The 20,132-nt window shown below is 41.5% G+C and overlaps 1 protein-coding gene across 3 annotated transcripts in view; it reads left to right on the top strand.

Moving 5' to 3' along the window:
• Positions 1-19,634, top strand: part of ST8SIA5 (ST8 alpha-N-acetyl-neuraminide alpha-2,8-sialyltransferase 5) — a 68,585-nt gene extending 48,951 nt beyond the window's left edge. For all 3 annotated transcript variants that reach the window (XM_077816208.1, XM_077816207.1, XM_077816206.1), the window contains 5 exons: positions 4,717-4,803; positions 6,101-6,245; positions 12,006-12,118; positions 18,170-18,262; positions 19,166-19,634. In XM_077816208.1, the coding sequence (XP_077672334.1) occupies positions 4,717-4,803; positions 6,101-6,245; positions 12,006-12,118; positions 18,170-18,262; positions 19,166-19,634 (907 nt within the window). The remainder of the gene's footprint in view (positions 1-4,716; positions 4,804-6,100; positions 6,246-12,005; positions 12,119-18,169; positions 18,263-19,165) is intronic.
• The last annotated feature ends 498 nt before the right edge of the window (positions 19,635-20,132 follow it).

The following is a 20,132-nucleotide window of genomic DNA, read 5'->3' as shown; positions in this document are numbered from 1 at the left end:
CAGACAGGCATTCAGTGGAGAATCTCAAGCAAAGGATGAGCAGGACCTGAAGACTTGGCTGCTATCTGAACTTTCTGTGGGACTTACTGGAGTCAATCTTGCACTTGCCTTGGCATCAAAGAAAACCCTGCAGCTGGTCCATAGAATATATATATATATATTTAGCCATTGCAGCAGTAGGCCTACGTGGGAGGAATTTCCCTACAGCTCAGCCACTCATTTATCAGCTATTTGTCCGAGGGACTGGGTTCTCTAGGGGTTAGAGTTGAGTAACTTGGAATTAGGATTCCAGGATTCTAATCTCAGATCTGCCACTGACTTTAGTGTGGGATCTTGAGCAAGATGTTTAACCTCTCTGCCGCCGGTTGGAAACAGGATTGTAGTTACTTATTATTTGGATAGTGCCAGGTAGTAGTTACTTTATAGACAGATATAAAAGACAAAGTTCCTGCCTCCGGGTGCTTAGAGCCTCAGTGATAACACTGACCTATTCAAAGGCCTGATTATTGTTTGTAAAGCGCTTTGAGATTTTCAGATGAAAAGGTGCTCTAGAAGTGCAAACAGATGAAAACAGACATCTAAAGCAATAGCAACAGCACTTTGCTGCTACAGCTCTGGACGTACGTCTCCCTCATGGACTCTGCATTGGTAGCAAAGCTGGCTGCTGCCTTTCCCCCTGTAACTGGCACTGGATGAAGGACATTGGCATAGCAACTTTGTCTAGTTTGCTGACTCACAATGCGTAAAAATAAATAGTGAGAATGGGAACAACTTGCCAGGGTGCGTGCTGAAGGTCGTGAGTGCTGGAATTGTGTTCTCTTATATTGATTGCAGGGCACAGAGAAAATCACCTCTCTGTATCTTATCCAATGGCACTCAGTTGTAAGTGGATTCCAATTTAATGGAATAGAATGAGCCTTGGATGTTCAGTTATAAAATATTTGTATTACTGTGGTATCATAAGCTGTTTAAAACAGCAAAGCTCTGTTTGCCACGCTGGGTTCTTCTAACGTGCTTGTGGAATATTCTTTTCCCCTTAGTTATCCCTCAGGAATAATGGAAGATTTCCAAATTAGCATGCTCCGATGGGCCACAGAAGGTACAGTATGACCTAGTTCTTTAAGAGTGACTTCCACACTCTGGAAAGTCCTAAATTACATCAGTGTTAAATATAAAGCTATTCTTAAAATACCCTTGTTATTTTATTGAAAACCAGCATAGGGAGCATTCAAACCCCTCAAACCCAAAGAGAATGCACCAAGATCCAGCAGCCTCAAAGAGACCTCAAACTTCATCGAAGTCCAAAAGGGGACATCACATATCCATTCTACCTAGGTATTTGTGAGTTCCCAGTCACCATGATATCTAGGTGCCAGATATTGAAACTCACACATGAACTCGTCTAGGTAGGTAGGAGCAACTTCTGGAGCTTTAAGGTAGTCCATGATGCTGACCATTGAAGTCCTCTTCCTTTTCCCAGAAGATATGAAAGACAATCTTCTAATGTCAAATCTATAGACCAATCTGGCTCAGACTCTTAGCAGAAGGCTATTTTATGTTCTCCTCCATGAAATCACTGAGCAGTAAGAACTTTCCCACTCTTAAGTACATATTCTCTTGGTTCCCCCCACTGAAAGCTCTTTTTTTTCCTTATTGAAGTCTGCAGAGATGCCATAATGGTGAGGCTCTGACCTCCACAGCTGCCGGCTAATATACTACACACAGGATTATGGCTGCGGTGGAGGGACAGGCAGCAGAGAAACTGGGTTGTGAGGCAGAAAGTATGTGTTACAGTACATCCAGGTGCAATGGTATGAAGTTAAGCAAAGGAAAATTTAGGCTGGATATCAGAAACAAAAATTCTTCCAAGTGTTGACTGTGGAATAGTTTCCCTAAGGGAAGTGGAGAGAGTCCCATCACTGGAGACAATTAAAACTAGAGTGGACAAAGCACTAGCAAAAAATACAGCTGGGAAAAATCTTTAACTGGAAGAGGTGCACTAGGGGCTTGATCCAACCTCCCTTGAAGTCAACGGGGACTTTTCCCATTAACTTCAAAGGTAGTTGTTGGGTCTTAGGCATTGCCTGCACTGAGGACATGCTCTGGTTACAGCCATCAGTGGCCAGCCACCGGCGTAGCTACCCCAGTACATCACTGAGTGTACATCTACATTTGAGCAGGGAGGCGTGATTTCCAGCTCGCATAGACTTACCCATGCTAGCTCTGCTTGAGCTAGTGTCTAAAATTAGGATTGTGTCCGTGGTGGCAGAGGCAGCTCCTCAGGCTAGCTGCCCCAAGTACAATTCCACCTGGCCCCTCTGTACATACTTGAGTGGCTAGCCCAAATCATCGCCCATGCAGTCACGGACACAGTGCTGTTTTTAGGTTCTAGGTCAAGTGCAACTAGTGTGGGTCTGTCTGTGCAAGCTGGGAATCACAGCTTCCAGCTCCAGTGTAGACATACCCTTAGCGTAGATAAGCAAGGCATCTATCAGTTTCATTTGGCATCAGGATCACTTACTTAGACTGAAGCTGTTTGGGACAGGGGTCTTCTTTGTGTTCCGTGTTTGTACAATGCCTAGCTCAAAGCTCTGTGACTGGGCTCCTAGATACTACAGCAAGATAAACAATCAATAATAATAATTTATTCTCCCAGTTTCAAGCAGGGTTATGTTGCAGGGGTGGAAATCACAGTTTATAGTAGTTTTACATGTACATTAGGAGTTTGCACAGGTGCAGCTAGCCTGATGGCTGAAATTCCTAGTGTGGACAAGGCCTTAGAGGAGAACTTGAGGGCTTATACTTTGAGAATGGGATTTTCAAAGGGTCCTGAAGAAACTGGGCACCAAATTCCCTTAGGCCCATTGAAATTCCCAGCCCAAATCTTTTCCAGATCTTATCTCTGTGGTTTCATAAATTAGCCATCATTAGCAAGTGGAATCCAGAAAATCATACACAAGGGATCACCTTGTTTTTTAAACATTCTGTTTTTCCAGTTTTCTTTCAGAGTTGAAGGAAGAGAATCTGAAAGTATAAGTGTGATTAAAAGAGAAACAGGCATAAATAGGATGTGTGTATTGACATTAACTGCCACTGCTTAATCAGACTTCAGGGTCTGTCTTTAATGTAGATATATAACATTCATAGTCTAGTGGACAGGACACTGGACTTGGACAGTTCTGGACTGTTCCTGTCTTTGTTCCTGACTTCTGCATGACCTTATGCAAGTCACTTCACTTCTTTGTGCCTCTTTCCTCTCCTGCCCTTTGCCTGCCTTGTGTGTTTAGATTGTAAACTCTTTGGGGCAGGGAATGTGTTTGTACAGCACCTAGCATAATGGAGTCCCAATCCTGTCTGGGGCCCAGTAGCCGCTACTGTAGTAGAAATAATAACAGTAAGAGGAATCATAGTGTCACATTCCGGGGTGCAGCCCAGACCAGCGAGGGGTTGTGCTTCACCATGCTTTGCTGCTGTAGCTCCCAACTTGGGCCACTCACAAGCAGCCTGCCAGCATGCAGGTCACACCCTGAGTGTCTGTGTATAACAGTAGCCCTGGTCTAGCACCTCTGATCCCATCAGCCTGTCAGCAACACACCAATTGCACTCTGGCTTCCAGCAACCTTGGTTACTGCTTGCAGGGTGACCCCAACATACTCCCAGTCCCTAATTTCCCCCAAAACGTGTGTTCTGCACTGTCCAGCCCTCTCCTGGGCAGTTCAGATATTAAAGGTCCGTTGCCCCGGTAAAGGGTCAATAGTCAACAGTTTGCTACTTTTAACTGGAGTTACCAAATAGTTCGGTTTACATACAACACTGGATTTTTTTAGATTAAAAATAAAACAAGTTCATTTAAAGAGAGAGTTTTTAAGTGAGTCCAAGTATAAGCCATTAATGCAGAAATGATTACAAGAGAAATAAAGATAAAGTGCTTCCTACTAGCTAAAACTTAACAAATTAGACTTGGTTCAAGGTAAAATCCTTACCACATGATCCCAGCAACATGGCTGACCAGATTCTCAGGTCGGGGCCTCCCCTCAAAGTCAAAGAGGTGATTCCTTTGTCTTCTTAAGTGAAAGAGTAATAACCTGGGGTGTTTTTGCCCCTCATAGTCCAGTCACATTTTGCAATGTGTTTTCCTGAGGGTTACCCCTAGATAAAGTTCATTCCAGCTGAAAGGAAGGAGACATGGAGTCTCGTGGTGAAGGAGGTTCCATGTTGTTTTTTGCTAAAATGCAGATTGCTCTGTTCCTGCCCCACTCTGCTGGCAAAAAATGGGCACTTGACACATAATTGCCAGTCAACTTTGACACTTGGCTAGTATTGTCAGCTTGTCTTTTGTCTTTGAGAAACCGGTTTACCGACTCCCCAGACTTGCCTGATTAACATGTTGTAGTCATAATTTCAGTTTATGTTCAGAACTCTTACTATGCATTTTGTACATACATTACAAAAGAATACTGATGATCCGTTAGCTTTTAAATGATACCTCACAGGGGGTATATTTTGCACAAAGGTTATTGCAACAATGTTTATGGTGTGAATACAGGGGTGCTTTCGTCATACGTAGGGATTAGATTTTAGACAGAGAGCATTCACGTGGCCCAACTATCTCTTCCTATCAAATAACCATTACATGCCCACATCAATGCAGTGGTCTGAATGGAGAAAAGTGCATTTCATAAAAGTGCACTCAAAAGTCTTTGGTTTTATCTTTAGGGTGAAGCAAACTGAATTGTTTGACAGGTGGAAGAGCCTACAGATGTGCAAATGGGAGATGAATGTGACAGAAGCCAACCTATTCAAGTAAGAAGGGTTTCTGTTAATGAGACTATAGCTACCAGTAACTAACAGGGGTGAGTTTCAAGGTAATCGATTATAAAGGAGTGATGTCATCACATATCAATGGTTGTTAAAGAGCAAGTAAAACACCAAGAGGCTGTTACTTTTTACCATTCATTGTGATCAGGGAGACCAATGCATTTAAATAGGTTTTGGTTATTGTTAATTTTAAAAAAGTCAGGTAGCAGGAAGGGCTGAGGGCAGAAGAATGCTATAGATGCACCTAAGACTCACCCCCCTCTCCCCTCCCCCCCGCCAGGGTGACCAGATGTCCTGATTTTATAGGGACAGTCCTGATATTTGGGGCTTTTTCTTATATAGGTGCCTATTACCCCCCCAACCCCATGCTGATTTTTCACACTTGCTACCTGGTCACCCTACCTGTGGAGGAGGGGGAATCTGTGCTGAGGATCCCCCCAGCATGTTCAGGGAGAAGAGAGATTGGGGCACAATCTGGGCCCGGGAGAGATTATGGAAGATCACAGGGAGTCAATGACCAACCATAGAACAGAACACTGGAGTCCTGTGCTCCAGTTCTAAACCAAGAGTGCATCGTGATGCTCCTTGCGTCCAGTGTGCTGACCAGATTCTCAGCTGGTGTAAATGATTTCAGCTACACTGTCTTCAGCAGTAACACTGCTTTACACCAGCCATGAATCTTCAGAATCATCAGAATGAAAATCTTGATAGCTTGTTCTGTACTCCACTGATTATCTTTCCTTATTAGCCTTCTCAATTGCCATTCTCTGGCCTCCTCAGCTGCTGTTCTGGTATCCAGAGACCGCTGCCATTTGTCCCTAGAACACTCTGTCTTATCTTATATCCTTGCTGAAGTTCATCTACAATGATTTCAGAACCCAGCTTTGGAATGCTGTCCTGTAGGGCCAATATCTGAATGAAGCCACAGCATTGTTTTAGCTTTGTGCACATATATTTATCACTGTGGATGCACAGGCATCAGAGACATGGGCATTGGCTCAGAAACAAACATGCTCTGGAATAAGAGTGGGAGTAATTCAAGGATTTCTGTTGCAAAGACAAAAGTAGAAAAGGCATTGTCTCCATTTTGGCACACACAGCACTCACGCCTCTGTATATTTAAGTTTAATATGAAATCTATGGTGAGAGTAGCACATTAACCATAACATCATTGGGACAGCAATTTCTATCTGTATCAATACTCATTGTAACTCTTAGCTTTAATCCATTGATTTAAGCTATTGGTTCATGTAAACTTCTTCACCTATAGTTCATTTGACAGGTCAACGTTGTCAAGATGTTGCAATGCCCCTGCCTTTCTGTTCACCACACAGAAAAATACTCCCCTGGGAACTAAATTGAAATATGAAGTGGATACAAGTGGAATCTTCCATATCAATCAAGAAATCTTCAGAATGTTTCCAAAGGTCTGTTACATGTCTGCATCCATTTGCTAAAACCTCACACTGTAGCTGCTGCATTAGACAAAGTCTTACATAGTAATCAAACTTTAACCAACATTTTGAAATTTTTGCAAACATCCTTGCTCATGTTACCAGCATCTTCATTTTTCATATGATATTCCATTTGTTTTTTCCTCTATCTAGGTGCCATCTGCTCCAGCTGGCATGCAATGTGTATACTTTTGACTGCAGAATTTACTGACCACATGTTGACTGGCGAGTGAAATGGCTTTAGAAATCAGCATATAATGAAACTCAGTGACCAGAACTCAACAAGGACATGTCTGCATATTTTAAAAACACTATTTATCTGGGTCTGATTCTTATTCTTCTTTGAAAATCTGAGAACTCAGTGATTTTTACCTTTTTTTCCGTTTGCAGATTGTGAACATATTGCAGAATTCTCAAATGTATTTATTAGAATTTATACACAAATTTCTTCAACAAATAATCCTTGACCTGACGAACATTACAACCCAATGTACAATTCTCAGTGCACACTGAAATTTAAGAGCAGAAACTAATTTATGTGACTATGAATTTTGTAACAAACCCACACATCTCGAATTTTAAGATGTATGTTTGTAGAAATATCTGAAACTCATTCTTTGCAGAGGACCAGCACAATATTGATTTTAAGAACTTATATGGCTGCCATTATCATAGTATCCAAGCACCACACTATCTTTAACACATTTATCTTCACGACACCTCTGTGAAGTAAAGCAGTGCCATTATCCCAATTTTACAGATGGGATCTGAGGCTCAGAGAGCCGGCCCTAAGGCCCAATTCCTCAAAATATTTGGATGCGTAACTTCAATTGAAATCAATAATTTTGATGGGTGTTAGGTATGTAAATACCTTTGAGGATCTGGGCTTAAGTGACTGCCTGAGATCTTATAGGAAGTCTGTGGTGGGTGGAGCAAAGAATTTAATCCAGGTCTCCCAAGTCCCAGATCCAGGCTACTCCCCCACAGCCACCAGAACACTTTTACTCTCCAATGCTCATTCCCTCCCCAGGTTATAAGAACATAAGAATAGCCACACTGGGTCAGAGCAGCAGCCCATCTAGTTCAGTATCCTGTCTAGTCAACTATCTTGAGTAATTTTGTATTGTCTGCATGCTTTGCCACCTCACTGTTTATTCCCTTTTCCAGATCATTTATGAATATGTTGAACGGCACAACAGGTCCCAGTACAGATTTTTGGGGGACCCTGCTATTTACCTTTCTCCACTGTGAAAACTCACCATTTATTCCTACCTTGTGTTTCCTATCTTTTAACCAGTTACTGATTCATGAGAGGACCTTCCCTCTTATCCCATGACTGCTTACTTTGCTTAAGAGTCTTTGGCGTGGGACCTCGTCAAAGGCTTTCTGAAAGTCCAAGTACCAACTGAACCACCCTTGTCCATGTACTTGTTGACTCCCTCAGAGAATTCTAATGGATTGGTGAGGAGTTTACAAAAGCCATGTTGACTCTTCTCCAACATATTGTGTTCATCTTTGTGTCTAATAGTTCTATTCTTTACAATAGTTTCAACCAATTTGCCTGGTACTGAAGTTAGGCTTATTGGTTTATAATTGCCATGATTGCCTCTGGAGCCTTTTTTAAAAATTGATGTTACATCAGCTATCCTCCAGTCATCTGATACAGAGGCTTAAGCAATAGGTTACATACCACAGTTAGTAGTTCTGCAATTTCATATTTGAGTTCCTTCAGAACTCTTGGGTGAATATCATCTCGTCTTGGTGACTTACTTGTCACCAGGTTTGTTTCAAAACTTCTTCTATTGACACCTCAATCTTGGACAGTTCCTCAGATTTGTCACCTAAAAATATGGCTCAGGTGTTGGGCTCTCCCTCACATCCTCTGCAGTGAAGACCGATGCAAAGAATTCCTTTAGCTTCTCTGCAACGGCCCTGTCTTTCTTGAGTGCTCCTTTTAGCACTTTGATTGTCCAGTGGCCCTGCTGGTTGTTTGGCAGGATTCCTGCTTCTGATATATTTTTAAAAAACATTGCTATTTGTGTTTGTGTCCTTGGCTACTTGCTCTTCAAACTTTATTTTTGGCCTGCCTAATTATACTTTTTTGACTTGCCAGAGTTCATGATTCTCTCACTGCCTCTTTTACTCCATTGTTTAGCCACGGTGGTATTTTTTTTGGTCTTCTTACAATTTTTTTGTTATTTGGGGTATATATTTAGTTTGAGCCTCTATTTTATGGTGTTTTTAAATAGTTTCCATGCAGCTTATAGGCATTTCATTTGTGTGACTATTCCTTTTAATTTCCTTTTAACTATCTTCCTCATTTTTGTGTAGTTCCACTTTTTGCAGTTAAATGCTACTCTCGTGGGTTTCTTTGATATCTTCCCCTCATAAGGATGTTAAATTTAATTGCATTATGGTCACTTTTCCTGAGCATTTCAGCTATATTCTCCTCTTGTACCAGATCCTGTGCACCACTTAAAACTAAATAAAGAATTCCCTCCCCCGGTGTGGATTTCAGGACTAGCAGCTCCATTGAATCAGTCATTAATGGTGTCTAGAAATTTTATCTCTGCATCTTGTCCTGAGGTGACATGTACCCAGTCAGTATGGGGATAGTTGAAATCCCCCATTATTATTGGGTTTTGTGTTTTTATAGCATCTCTAATCTCCCTGAGCATTTCACAATCAGTGTCACCGTCCTGGACAGGTGGTCAGTAGTATATTCCTGTTGCTATACTCTTATTATTCAAGCATGGAATTTCTATCCATAGAAATTCTATGGTACAGTTTGATTCATTTAAGATTTTTACTATATTTGACTCTATGCTTTCTTTCACATATAGTGCCCCTCCCCCATCAGCACGACCTACTCTCATTCCTATGTATTCTGTACCCTGTATTACCATGTCCTCACTGTATTTTCCACTGAATGCATCCAATGAAGTGAGCTGTAGCTCACGAAAGCTTATGCTCAAATAAATTGGTTAGTCTCTAAGGTGCCACAAGTACTCCTTTTCCTCATGTCCCATTGGTTATCATCGTTCCACCAAGTATCTGTTATGCCCATTATATCAATATCCTCATTTAATACCAGATACTCAAGTTTACCCATCTTAGTATTTAGACTTCTTGCATTTGTATACAAGCATTTATAAAATTTGTCAGTATTTAGTTGTCTGCCTTCATGTGATGTAATTGAACAGGATTCCTCTTTGTTTGACTGTTTCTCTTCAGTTCCTGCCCTTTCTTTATCAACTTCTATTCTCTCTTCTTTGATGGGATGTTGAGTATCCCCTTCAGTAAATCCTTCCCAAGGTATGTCTCTGTCCAAACCATGTGTTCCTCTGCTCCAGTTGGCTTTTCCGAGAAACTTAGTTAAAAAGTCTTCTATGACCTTTTTATTTTACATGCTTGAAATCTGGGTCTGTTTAAACGCTGTTTAAGTTCCAGGTATGCCCTCAGAACACTGTTTACATGAGACTTATGTCATGCGTAAGTGTGGTGCGGGCCCTCCGCATAAGGAAGGATTGACTTTTACCCAGTATGCCTCCATTTTAGCAAAGCACTTAAACACATGCTTAAAGTTAGGCACATGAGTAATTCAATCCCTGTTGCTCCGAGCATGTAAGAACATGCTTAATTCTAAACGCATGCTTAAATCCATTAAAATCAAGAGGATGAAGGCATATGCTTAAATTTAAGCATGTGTTTAAGTGCTCTGCTGAATCAGGGCCTATGTTGGTTTGTTGCATTAGTAATCCAATCAGGGACCAACAATAATACCACATGATTTATGTAACTAACCAGCACAGTACAAATTGTGAATTGCACATTTTACAATCTTAGGGACAATTTGTGGTCAGCTTTCAGTGAATACTGAGCTGAAAAATTTCTATTTATTTTAAGAGTAATTAGTGGGGCTTGTAGGTGTGCGGAAAGTGAAAACAGTCAAATCAAATTTACTTTTGAATTGGATAAATGTTAGCCAAAACTCTTTCCCACTATTTACTCATTTCTAGGACATTCCATTGTATAAGAGTAACAAGATAGCCCAGCAGCACATGTCAATGGGGTTGTTATTGCTTTTCTGAGATGGACAGTTGTATTGTATGTCCTTCAATCTCATGCCTCATGAGCAACATGTGAAGTGCACTATAAATAATCACCTAGAAATTCATTTCACATCACTACTCTATCTGGATGTGTATTTCATCATGAAATTACTTAGAAAATATGTATGTGCCAATAGGAGCATTCGCATGCTTATATAAGCACGTCTCTACCATATTCATAGGGTGTCAGTTCTCCTGAGCTTTGCCTCACACTTCTCAGACCCTAAGGGCCTAATTCTTTCCTTGGATATGTGATTATAACTCTCATTAACTTCAGTGGCTGCTCCATACATTCATCTGAGAGCAGAATTTTGTCCTTTAGGATATAGAAGAGATGCTTGATGCTTAGACACTAGCCCTGCAAAGGCTTATGCATGTGCATATCTTTATGCATTGCGAGTAGTTGTGTTGACTCTAGTGGGATGACTCATAGGCCCATATTCTCAAAGGTACTTAGGCTCCTTGCTTCCATTGATTTCAGTGGGCCGTGGTGTTTAAGCTGAAGCAGATGCATAAATCTTTGGAGGATCGGGGCCTTAAATTGTAAGCCATCTTTGTGTTATGACAGTAGAGGTCTTAGCACAATGGAGCCCAATCCCTGATTAGGGCTTCTGGGCACTGCCTCAGTACAAGTACAGTAGAACCTCGGGAATGGAGGTTGTTTGTCACTCTGAACTGGTCGTAACTCTGAACAAAACATTATCATTGTTCTTTCAAAAGTTTACAGCTGAACATTAACTTAATACAGCTTTGAATCTTTACTATGCAGAAGAAAAATGCTGCTTTTAACCATCTTAATTCATATGACACAAGCACAGAAACAGTTTCCTTCCCCAAATCTTTTTTTTAAACTTTCCCTTCTTTTTCAGAAGTTTTAGATGTTTAACACAGTACTGTACTGTATTTGCTTTTTTTTTTTTTTTTTTTTTTGGGTCCCTGCTGCTGCCTGATTGTGCACTTCCAGTTCCAAATGAGGTGTGCAGTTGACTGGTCAGTTTGTTACTCTGGTGTTTGTAACCCTGAGGTTCTTCTGTAGTAAATAATAATTACAATGCTGTTATTACAGCAAGAGATATCCAGAATCCAGGTTCGGTTCTGATTAGCATCCCAAACATTCTCCCTTTCTCTGAACTATGCAGACCTCTTGAATCTTCTAAACTATACCAGGTGTTTCCTGGGATCAGATTTTCTGGCATTTAAAATCAGGACAGAAATATCATAAGAGCAGTGTTTTTTAGGCAATTTATAATATAATGCCTGTGATAGATTGAATCTATGGGTTTGGTCCCCATCTGGAAACTAGAAGTGAAAGAACATCTCTAACATTATGGAAACTTACACATTCAATTCTAGATATTGCCTAAAGGTTCAGGTGTTCTTACATTTTTTTTTCTTTCTCTGAACCAGTTTCCCACAGCATCTCTAACTACAATGAGAGTGGTCATGTCAGTTCATATAAACATGTATCCTGGGATTATTGGACCCCAGGGAGGAACCAATGGTCATTGCCTATTATTATTCCATCCATCTGATTTTCATTCAAGATACAGCTGAAGAAAAGGGAACTGCTGCCACATGCATGTCTCAGGAAAGTAACTGGTTTATTCTCGTTTTGCTGTAGGATATGCCGTACTATCGCTCCCAATTTAAGAAATGTGCTGTGGTTGGGAATGGAGGGATTCTCAAGAACAGCAGATGTGGACGGGAGATTGACAGTGCAGATTTCGTATTTCGGTAATCATCCTATAGTACAATTGTTTTAGCATTGTATAGTATTAAATAAAAGATCACACATCTATTCTTTCTTATGCTGGAATATAGGAATTGCGAAAATGGAACAAATGATCCAGCTAATGAATTATCCTGTTTCTGGCAATGGTTTAGAAGAAAAACCCACCGAATAGACAATTATGAAGTTACATGTCTGTGGGGGTAATTTCTTCCTAACTCCATGCAGTTAGTTCCTGGTTTATGTCCTGAAGGCGGATATCCCTATACATTTTCATCCTCCTTATTGTAACTCAGGAGGTTATTTTTATTATTCATATCAATGTCTTTAGTATTGTACCTGTGTTGGTCTCAGGATGACAAAGTGGGTGAGATGATGTGTTTTATTGGACCAGCTTCTGCTGTGGGAAGAGCCAGAGACAGGCTTCCGAGCTACACGGAGCTCTTTTGAGAGCTGTCTCTGTCTCTTCCCCCAGCAGAGGTTAGTCCAGTAGAAGATTTTATCTCACCCACCTTGTCTCTCACCGATCAATGTCTTGGAATCCGATTAAACTCTTTGTCTGTGTTACATTTTGAGTCAGTGATTTCCACAGATTATTTATTGTGTTGCATAAAAATATTTCTTTTTACATTTTTGCCTTTATTGGACCAGATTCTAATCTTAGTTACATTAAAGTCAGTGAATTACCCTGATTTACACTGGTGAAAATGAGATCAGATTCTGGCTGATTAACTTTTAATTTCATTGGGTGTCAAGGGATAATTAGGAAAACCGTATGAGTCTTCTTTTCACTTTTCATTACTGTATACACCTCTGTCATGTCATCTTTTGTATCCTCACTAAACTAAACAGTTGTGGTCTTTTTAATCCATTCCTCTGTGCCTCTAGTAATTTTGTTTGGCTTTTCAGGCTAGTTTCTATTTTTGCTATATCCTTCTGGAGACAGGGTAACCAAAACTGAATTTATATAGAGTCCCACCTATTTGTATTGATCAACGCTGTTCCTGTCACTTTGATTGAAATAAGCAGCTGATCTTGTTATGAATTTAGATTGCTAACCATGAGTAGGTGAATGGCAGCATGTACAGCAGAAGTCATAACATTAGTGTCTGCATAATACAACTTTTAGTTGTAATAATCTTTTTTGGATTCTTTTTTTTTTCTGTGATCTCATTCAGAATGTTGACATTTCTGTAACACCGTGACTTTCCATAGCCTGTAATTGACCTGTACCTGCCCAGAGAGATGGAAGTGGATCAAGATAAAAAGTGGAAGTTGTGTTTATATTGATACTAATGATTAGGTTCCTGAGAGTTTGATCAAATAAAAAAAAAAGAGCACGTCAAAAAATGACTGAATTTTAGTGGAAACAATTGTAATATTAAGGATTCTCATGCAAAGAAAGTGGTGTGATGTCTAGAAGGAAGATAGGCTGTGATTAAGAACTGCACATGCTCAAATCCAGAAGTCTGTTCAGAACAGAATTTCACATGTGCTTAACTTTAAGCACATATTTAAGTTCTGTTGATGTCAACTTTGAAGTAAAGCATGTGCTTAAGTGCAGCCCCGAAGAGGCAGGTTTTCCTGAACTGATGCCATATTGCTTCACTGTGGGATGATAATCATCTCATTTTGCCATAAAAACTGCTCAAAAATACATTGCAGGACATCCAAAGAACTCTGCTGCAGTCAGTGGTAATGATGTTGATGCCCATTTTAACAGTGACAGGGAAGTTTATGTTTAGAAGGATTTTGAAACTTTTTTTCCCCTCTAGAAAACAAATATAGACCACAGTGGGTTTTATTTTAGATTATATATGGAATGAATCCGATGAAGTGAGCTGTAGCTCACGAAAGCTTATGCTCAGATAAATTGGTTAGTCTCCTAAGGTGCCACAAGTACTCCTTTTCTTTTTGCATTTATCACCAGTTGCTGTTGCCTAACTCCACCTACTGACCAAATAGGAAAACTACATGGAAACACATCAAACACATTTGGAGTAGATCCCTGGCAGGTTCTTGCACAAAATGTTATGATTTTATGATTCTTGCACAAAAAATATGGTTTGTTTAAGCTGATTTCATTATTTGTATAAGATGTTTTCTAATTCAACAAATAGAATTTGCCCTAATGTATTTCTGTATTGCACTGATACTTCCTACTAGTTGGGTAATTAAGAAAATTAAAAATTAAGGCTGAATATTTGGGGAATCTTCCTAAAAGTGAGTTCTAATAGGCTATGGAATAAGCTGCCAAGGGAATTAGTAGAACCCAACTTACTAGAGAAATTTTAAACTAGACTGGACAAACTAGCAGAAGAAATATCGTAGGGAACAATCCTACCATGGCTGAAGGATAGACAATGATTTCAGTCTCCGAAATGATATGGACACTAGTACAAATGTATGAACGATTATCTTCAAATACATTCCCTCCAAAGGGTCATCATTGTCATCTTGTTAAACAACTTCAGATCTTATTGAAACGACATAAAACTTCTAATTGCAGAATCCTCAATATTAGAAGATTGTGCCCTGATAGGGAGGACTTGGAAGAGCTGAGCTCAGTTCCCTGCTCCTCCCAGTCTTCCTGTGTGTTCTTGAGCAAGGCTCTTAGGGCCAGATTTGTAAAGGTACTTAGGTGCCTAATGAGGTAGATAGAGCCCTGGTGAGCTTTTCAAAAGCACCTAGCTGCCTCTTTACATGCCTTTCAGAGTAACAGCCGTGTTAGTCTGTATTCGCAAAAAGAAAAGGAGTACTTGTGGCACCTTAGAGACTAACCAATTTATTTGAGCATGAGCTTTCGTGAGTACAGCTCACTTCATCGGATGCATACCATGGAAACTGCAGCAGACTTTATATACACACAGAGAACATGAAACAATACCTCCTCCCACCCCACTGTCCTGCTGGTAATAGCTTATCTAAAGTGATCATCAAGTTGGGCCATTTCCAGCACAAATCCAGGTTTTCTCACCCTCCACCCCACCCCCCCCCCGACACACAAACTCACTCTCCGGCTGGTAATAGCCCATCCAAAGTGACAACTCTCTTCACAATGTGCATGATAATCAAGTTGGGCCATTTCCTGCACAAATCCAGGTTCTCTCACCCCCTCACCCCCCTCCAAAAAACACACACACAAACTCACTATCCTGCTGGTAATAGCTCATCCAAAGTGACCACTCTCCCTACAATGTGCATGGTAATCAAGGTGGGCCATTTCCAGCACAAATCCAGGCTTTCTCACCCCCCCCCCTTTTTTTTTCTCCGGGGACACACACACACACACAAACTGTGTGTCCCCGGGGAAAAAGGGGGGTGGTGAGAAAGCCTGGATTTGTGCTGGACATGGCTCACCTTGATTATCATGCACATTGTAGGGAGAGTGATCACTTTGGATGAGCTATTACCAGCAGGAGAGTGAGTTTGTGTGTGTAGGGGGGTGGGGGCGTGAGAAAACCTGGATTTGTGCTGGAAATGGCCCACCTTGATTATCATGCACATTGTAGGGAGAGTGGTCACTTTGGATGAGCTATTACCAACAGGATAGTGAGTTTGTGTGTGTGTTTTTTGGAGGGGGGTGAGGGGGTGAGAGAACCTGGATTTGTGCAGGAAATGGCCCAACTTGATTATCATGCACGTTGTGTAGAGAGTTGTCACTTTGGATGGGCTATTACCAGCAGGAGAGTGAGTTTGTGTGTGTGTGGGGGGGGGGGTGAAGGGTGAGAAAACCTGGATTTGTGCTGGAAATGGCCCAACTTGATGATCACTTTAGATAAGCTATTACCAGCAGGACAGTGGGGTGGGAGGAGGTATTGTTTCATGTTCTCTGTGTGTATATAAAGTCTGCTGCAGTTTCCACAGTATGCATCCAATGAAGTGAGCTGTATCTCACGAAAGCTCATGCTCAAATAAATTGGTTAGTCTCTAAGGTGCCACAAGTACTCCTTTTCTTTTTTACATGCCTTAATACTGTAAAAAAAAAATCTACCTCTTAGGGTATGTCTGCACTACAATGTAAGCCCAGGGTTAGTGGGCCTTAAGTCAGCTGACCCTGGGTTAGAGAACCCAGGGCTTGAGCATCTACACTGATGGTTACCGGTATGTTAAGAATTTTCTAACACAGGCTTGAACCTGGGGCTCTGGCATCCACGCTGCAGCAACCAGACCTTAGTTAAACCAACCAAATCCCAGACTCCCTACATACCCCCAACAAGCATCATACTCCAGAATACCTCCCACAAGCATCAAGTAATCTTTAATTAAATATTCTGTCATGTGATGAAATCTCCAAAGTTGGCAACCCTACCAGAGGAGCTCCAAGGTGCCCCACTCCCGCCCGCACTGCCGGAGGAGCTCTGGTCCACCTGCCTCAGTGCTGCCCTTGGCCCATCCCGTCCCCCTGGGTCCACTAAGCTCCAAGCCACCAGCTGGAGCTGAGCCCCTGCCAGCTTCAGGGGTGGTAGGAGGGCGGGCAGGGCCTCAGAGCAGAACATGTGCGGGGCCATGGTCTGGGTTAGGGGAGGCTTAGCCTGCCCTTGTCTTTGATATCCACCACCCATAATTCTGGGGCCACTAGGGTGCCATTCCAGCTGACCAGGTCATCATGCACAACGGTTGGCTCCATTCTGGGTGCAGCACCCAGCACCTGGCCAAACGCCTCATAAAACAGGCATGATTTTGACAAGTTCCCCAAGGTGCAGTTCTGGTACCTGGTTTTCCGGTACTCACTCTTGAGCCACTTAACCCATTCCCTGCACTAGTCACTGGTTTGATATATTTGCAAAGCTGCCAGCTTCTTCACTATTTGCTACTGTGTGTGGTCATTCCTGGTCCTCTTGCTGAAGTCCACAGTTCTGCTGGCCTTGCACCAGAGAGTATCCAAAACCAGGCTGTGCTCCTGTGACCATGAAGCAGCGAGCTTTGCAAAAAGGCTTGTTCTGTTCTATCTCCATTGCAAACACGGAAGGCTCTTTGATGGTGTGTAGGCAGCTCAGTGATCAGAAGACAATGGATGGGTTAACGCTGACTTACTAAGCTGCTGACGTACACCGAGGGTGGTTACTGCTGTTTTCTATAGAGTAGATTGAAGATTCTAGATAGAGAAGACAAAGGAAGATAGCAAGGACAAAGGAAATTGGTCTATGGGATTGTGGGATAATTTCTGGAGGACTCCCAGGACCTGAGTCAAGCGGGGCAGCATATACTCTGCAAAGCAATAGGGCTTGAACCCTGGATCAAGGTCCTGGTACCCTGTGTCTGAGCCCTGGGTTAGCATGATTTGTGTGTGGACGGATGCGGGGTTAGGCTTGAGCCTGAGCCTGAGCCTGGGCTCACATTCCAGTGGTAGTGCCTCAGTTTCCCATCTGTACAATAGGGAGAACAGCACTGGCCTACCCCGGGGGGGGCAGTGAGCATAAATACAAATAAGATTTTGAGTTGCTCCAATAGTACGGTAACAGAAGGCAGATAAGTGTGTAAATGCCAGTGTTACCTAATTTATGTTTTAGCTTTTTGGTAAAGCGTTTTAAGTATCCACAATATAGAGGGGGATATTTGAGGAATCCTTGGGGTTTAGAGATGAGTTTTTCTTGGAGTCTCATCCAGATATTTCTGGCCATAAATATAATGAGAATCAAAGTCAATGAACTGATAAGAGGGAAACGTTACTAACAAGCAATGGACATTTCTACAGGGTGCATGTGTGTGTTAACACTCGCATGAGCAAGGAGGAGTAAATATTTTTCTTCTTACAGCTACTGACATTAACAATTTGTGACCTGTAGTGTGCAGTTTAAGCATCAACTCATTTTAGAATCAGAGAATTGTAGGGCTGGGAGGGACCTCAAGAAGTCATTTAGTCCACGCCCCCATGCTGAGGCAGGAGCAAATATACCACGGTCCATCAGATTATGTATACCATGATCAGATTTTTAATTCACAGGCTATTTCTAATTTTGCTGTTTATAACAAATGGTTAAACACAGTTCCATATTCTCATCCTGAACAGCTGCAAGGCATTCTTGAACTTGCTTTTTACTTCTTTCCTTTAGATGCAATTTACCTCCTGTATCTGAGAAATATATAGGGGACGTTGGAGTAAAGACAGACGTTGTGACAGTCAATCCCAGCATTATTACTGAAAGGTCAATTCTTTTATTTTTTTTAACCCCTTTAGACTTTTCTCCTGTCTTCGCAAAACAGACAAGCAAAAGTGTCACAGAAAATCTGGCTGCAGACAAGACTTAAAGGATCGATCGTGTAATATGCTGAGCATTCTGGCCCCAATCCACCGAAGCACATAAGCACATGCTTAAGTCCCACTGAAATCAGCAGCATGTGCTTAAATTTAAGCAGGGCCTTATGTGTTCCCAGTGAGTCAATGGCACCACTCACACGCATAATGTTAATTGCATGCTTACGTGCTTGCAGGACTGGGGCCTTAGGTCCACATCCTGCTTGCCTCACTCAAGAAGTCCATTCAATGTGTCTCCTTGCATGAGTAATGTGACTGGGATTTGTCCCCAACAAATACAAGCTGCTTTCAAACATTACATTTTAGATGTTTCTCTAAAATTTCTGCTCTGAGGTGATATTAATTCTTGTATAATCACTGACACTGATATGTGTTAATACGTATCGAATACCATTGGTAAAAACATTTCAAAATTTAAAGTTTTCTACCTAAATTTTGATGGAAAATATAAGTGATGAAATTTTTGTGGATATTTTTTCTCATTTTTTGACCACTAGTCAAAGAATTTATTGGCTGGGAAAGGAAAAATATATCCATGATTTTCTCTCTCCCCCCTCCCCTTTTTGTTACCAAAACTTTTTAATGACATATTTCCTGCCATCTACAGAGCTAAGTACATTTTTGTTTGTTACTGAAACATCATTTCAGACGAAATTTTGCAAGCAGCACTATTTATTAAGATCAGGGGGGTTTCATTGTGCCAGGGAATCTTTATTGAAAGCTTCTTGTTGGTTAGTTTAAGTCATATTGGAACTTCACAGCCTGATCATCGCTTGTACCTTTTGATCTTTAGATTCCATAAGCTGCAGAAATGGAGGAAACCTTTCTATGATGTGCTACAGGTTTATGAAAATGCCTCAGTGCTGCTGCCTGCTTTCTACAACACCCGCAACACAGATGTCTCTATCCGGGTCAAATATGTCCTGGACGATTTTCAATCTCAGCAAGCTGTCTACTATTTCCACCCTCAGTATCTCATCAATGTCTCGCGCTACTGGCTTGCTCAAGGGGTGCGTGCCAAGCGGATCAGCACGGGATTGATTCTGGTGACTGCTGCCCTGGAGCTCTGTGAAGAGGTCCACCTTTATGGCTTTTGGGCTTTCCCCATGAACCCCTCAGGGATTTTTATAACTCACCATTACTACGACAATGTCAAACCTCGCCCTGGCTTCCACGCAATGCCCTCAGAAATCTTCAACTTCCTCCACATGCACAGCAAGGGGATCCTGCGGGTTCATACTGGGACTTGCAGCTGCTGTTGATGATGATGATGATTTTTCCTCTGATGTAAACGTGCAACAGGAACTCAGTTTAGTGCAGAAGAGTTTTATTACATCCTGAGATTATGCAATAATTGTTCGATATCGATTTCTCAAAGCATTGCGTCCAATAGAAGCTGAGATTCCAGCATCCTTCCTGCTAGTTTGGGTAGGGTTATGTGATTTGGGTGAAGTGAAACTCGTCCATCATAGGATATGCACTGCCCTGAAAATCAGACCAAGAAGCACATTTCCAATAGGTTTTAGAGATATACAGAGCACATTAGTGTAGCTATCATTTCACTTTCAGGAAAAGCAACAAAGTGAACCCATTGGGTAAAGCGAATTTTAGCATATACTGCAGAACATGAGAAAGGTGTTTTGACTCATAGACAACTGGGGACATTGCTGATTTTATTGAAACTGCTATTCTCTTGCATTAGGGTTTTAAAAACAAATTCTTTAAGCATTATTGTAGTTGTAAGGGGAGAGGTATAAGCT

The sequence above is a fragment of the Eretmochelys imbricata genome, chromosome 5 (assembly GCF_965152235.1).
Source record: "Eretmochelys imbricata isolate rEreImb1 chromosome 5, rEreImb1.hap1, whole genome shotgun sequence".
Lineage (NCBI taxonomy): Eukaryota > Metazoa > Chordata > Testudines > Cheloniidae > Eretmochelys > Eretmochelys imbricata.
The sequence above is the reverse complement of the archived record's forward strand: the minus strand, read 5'-3'. Positions and strand labels throughout refer to the sequence as shown.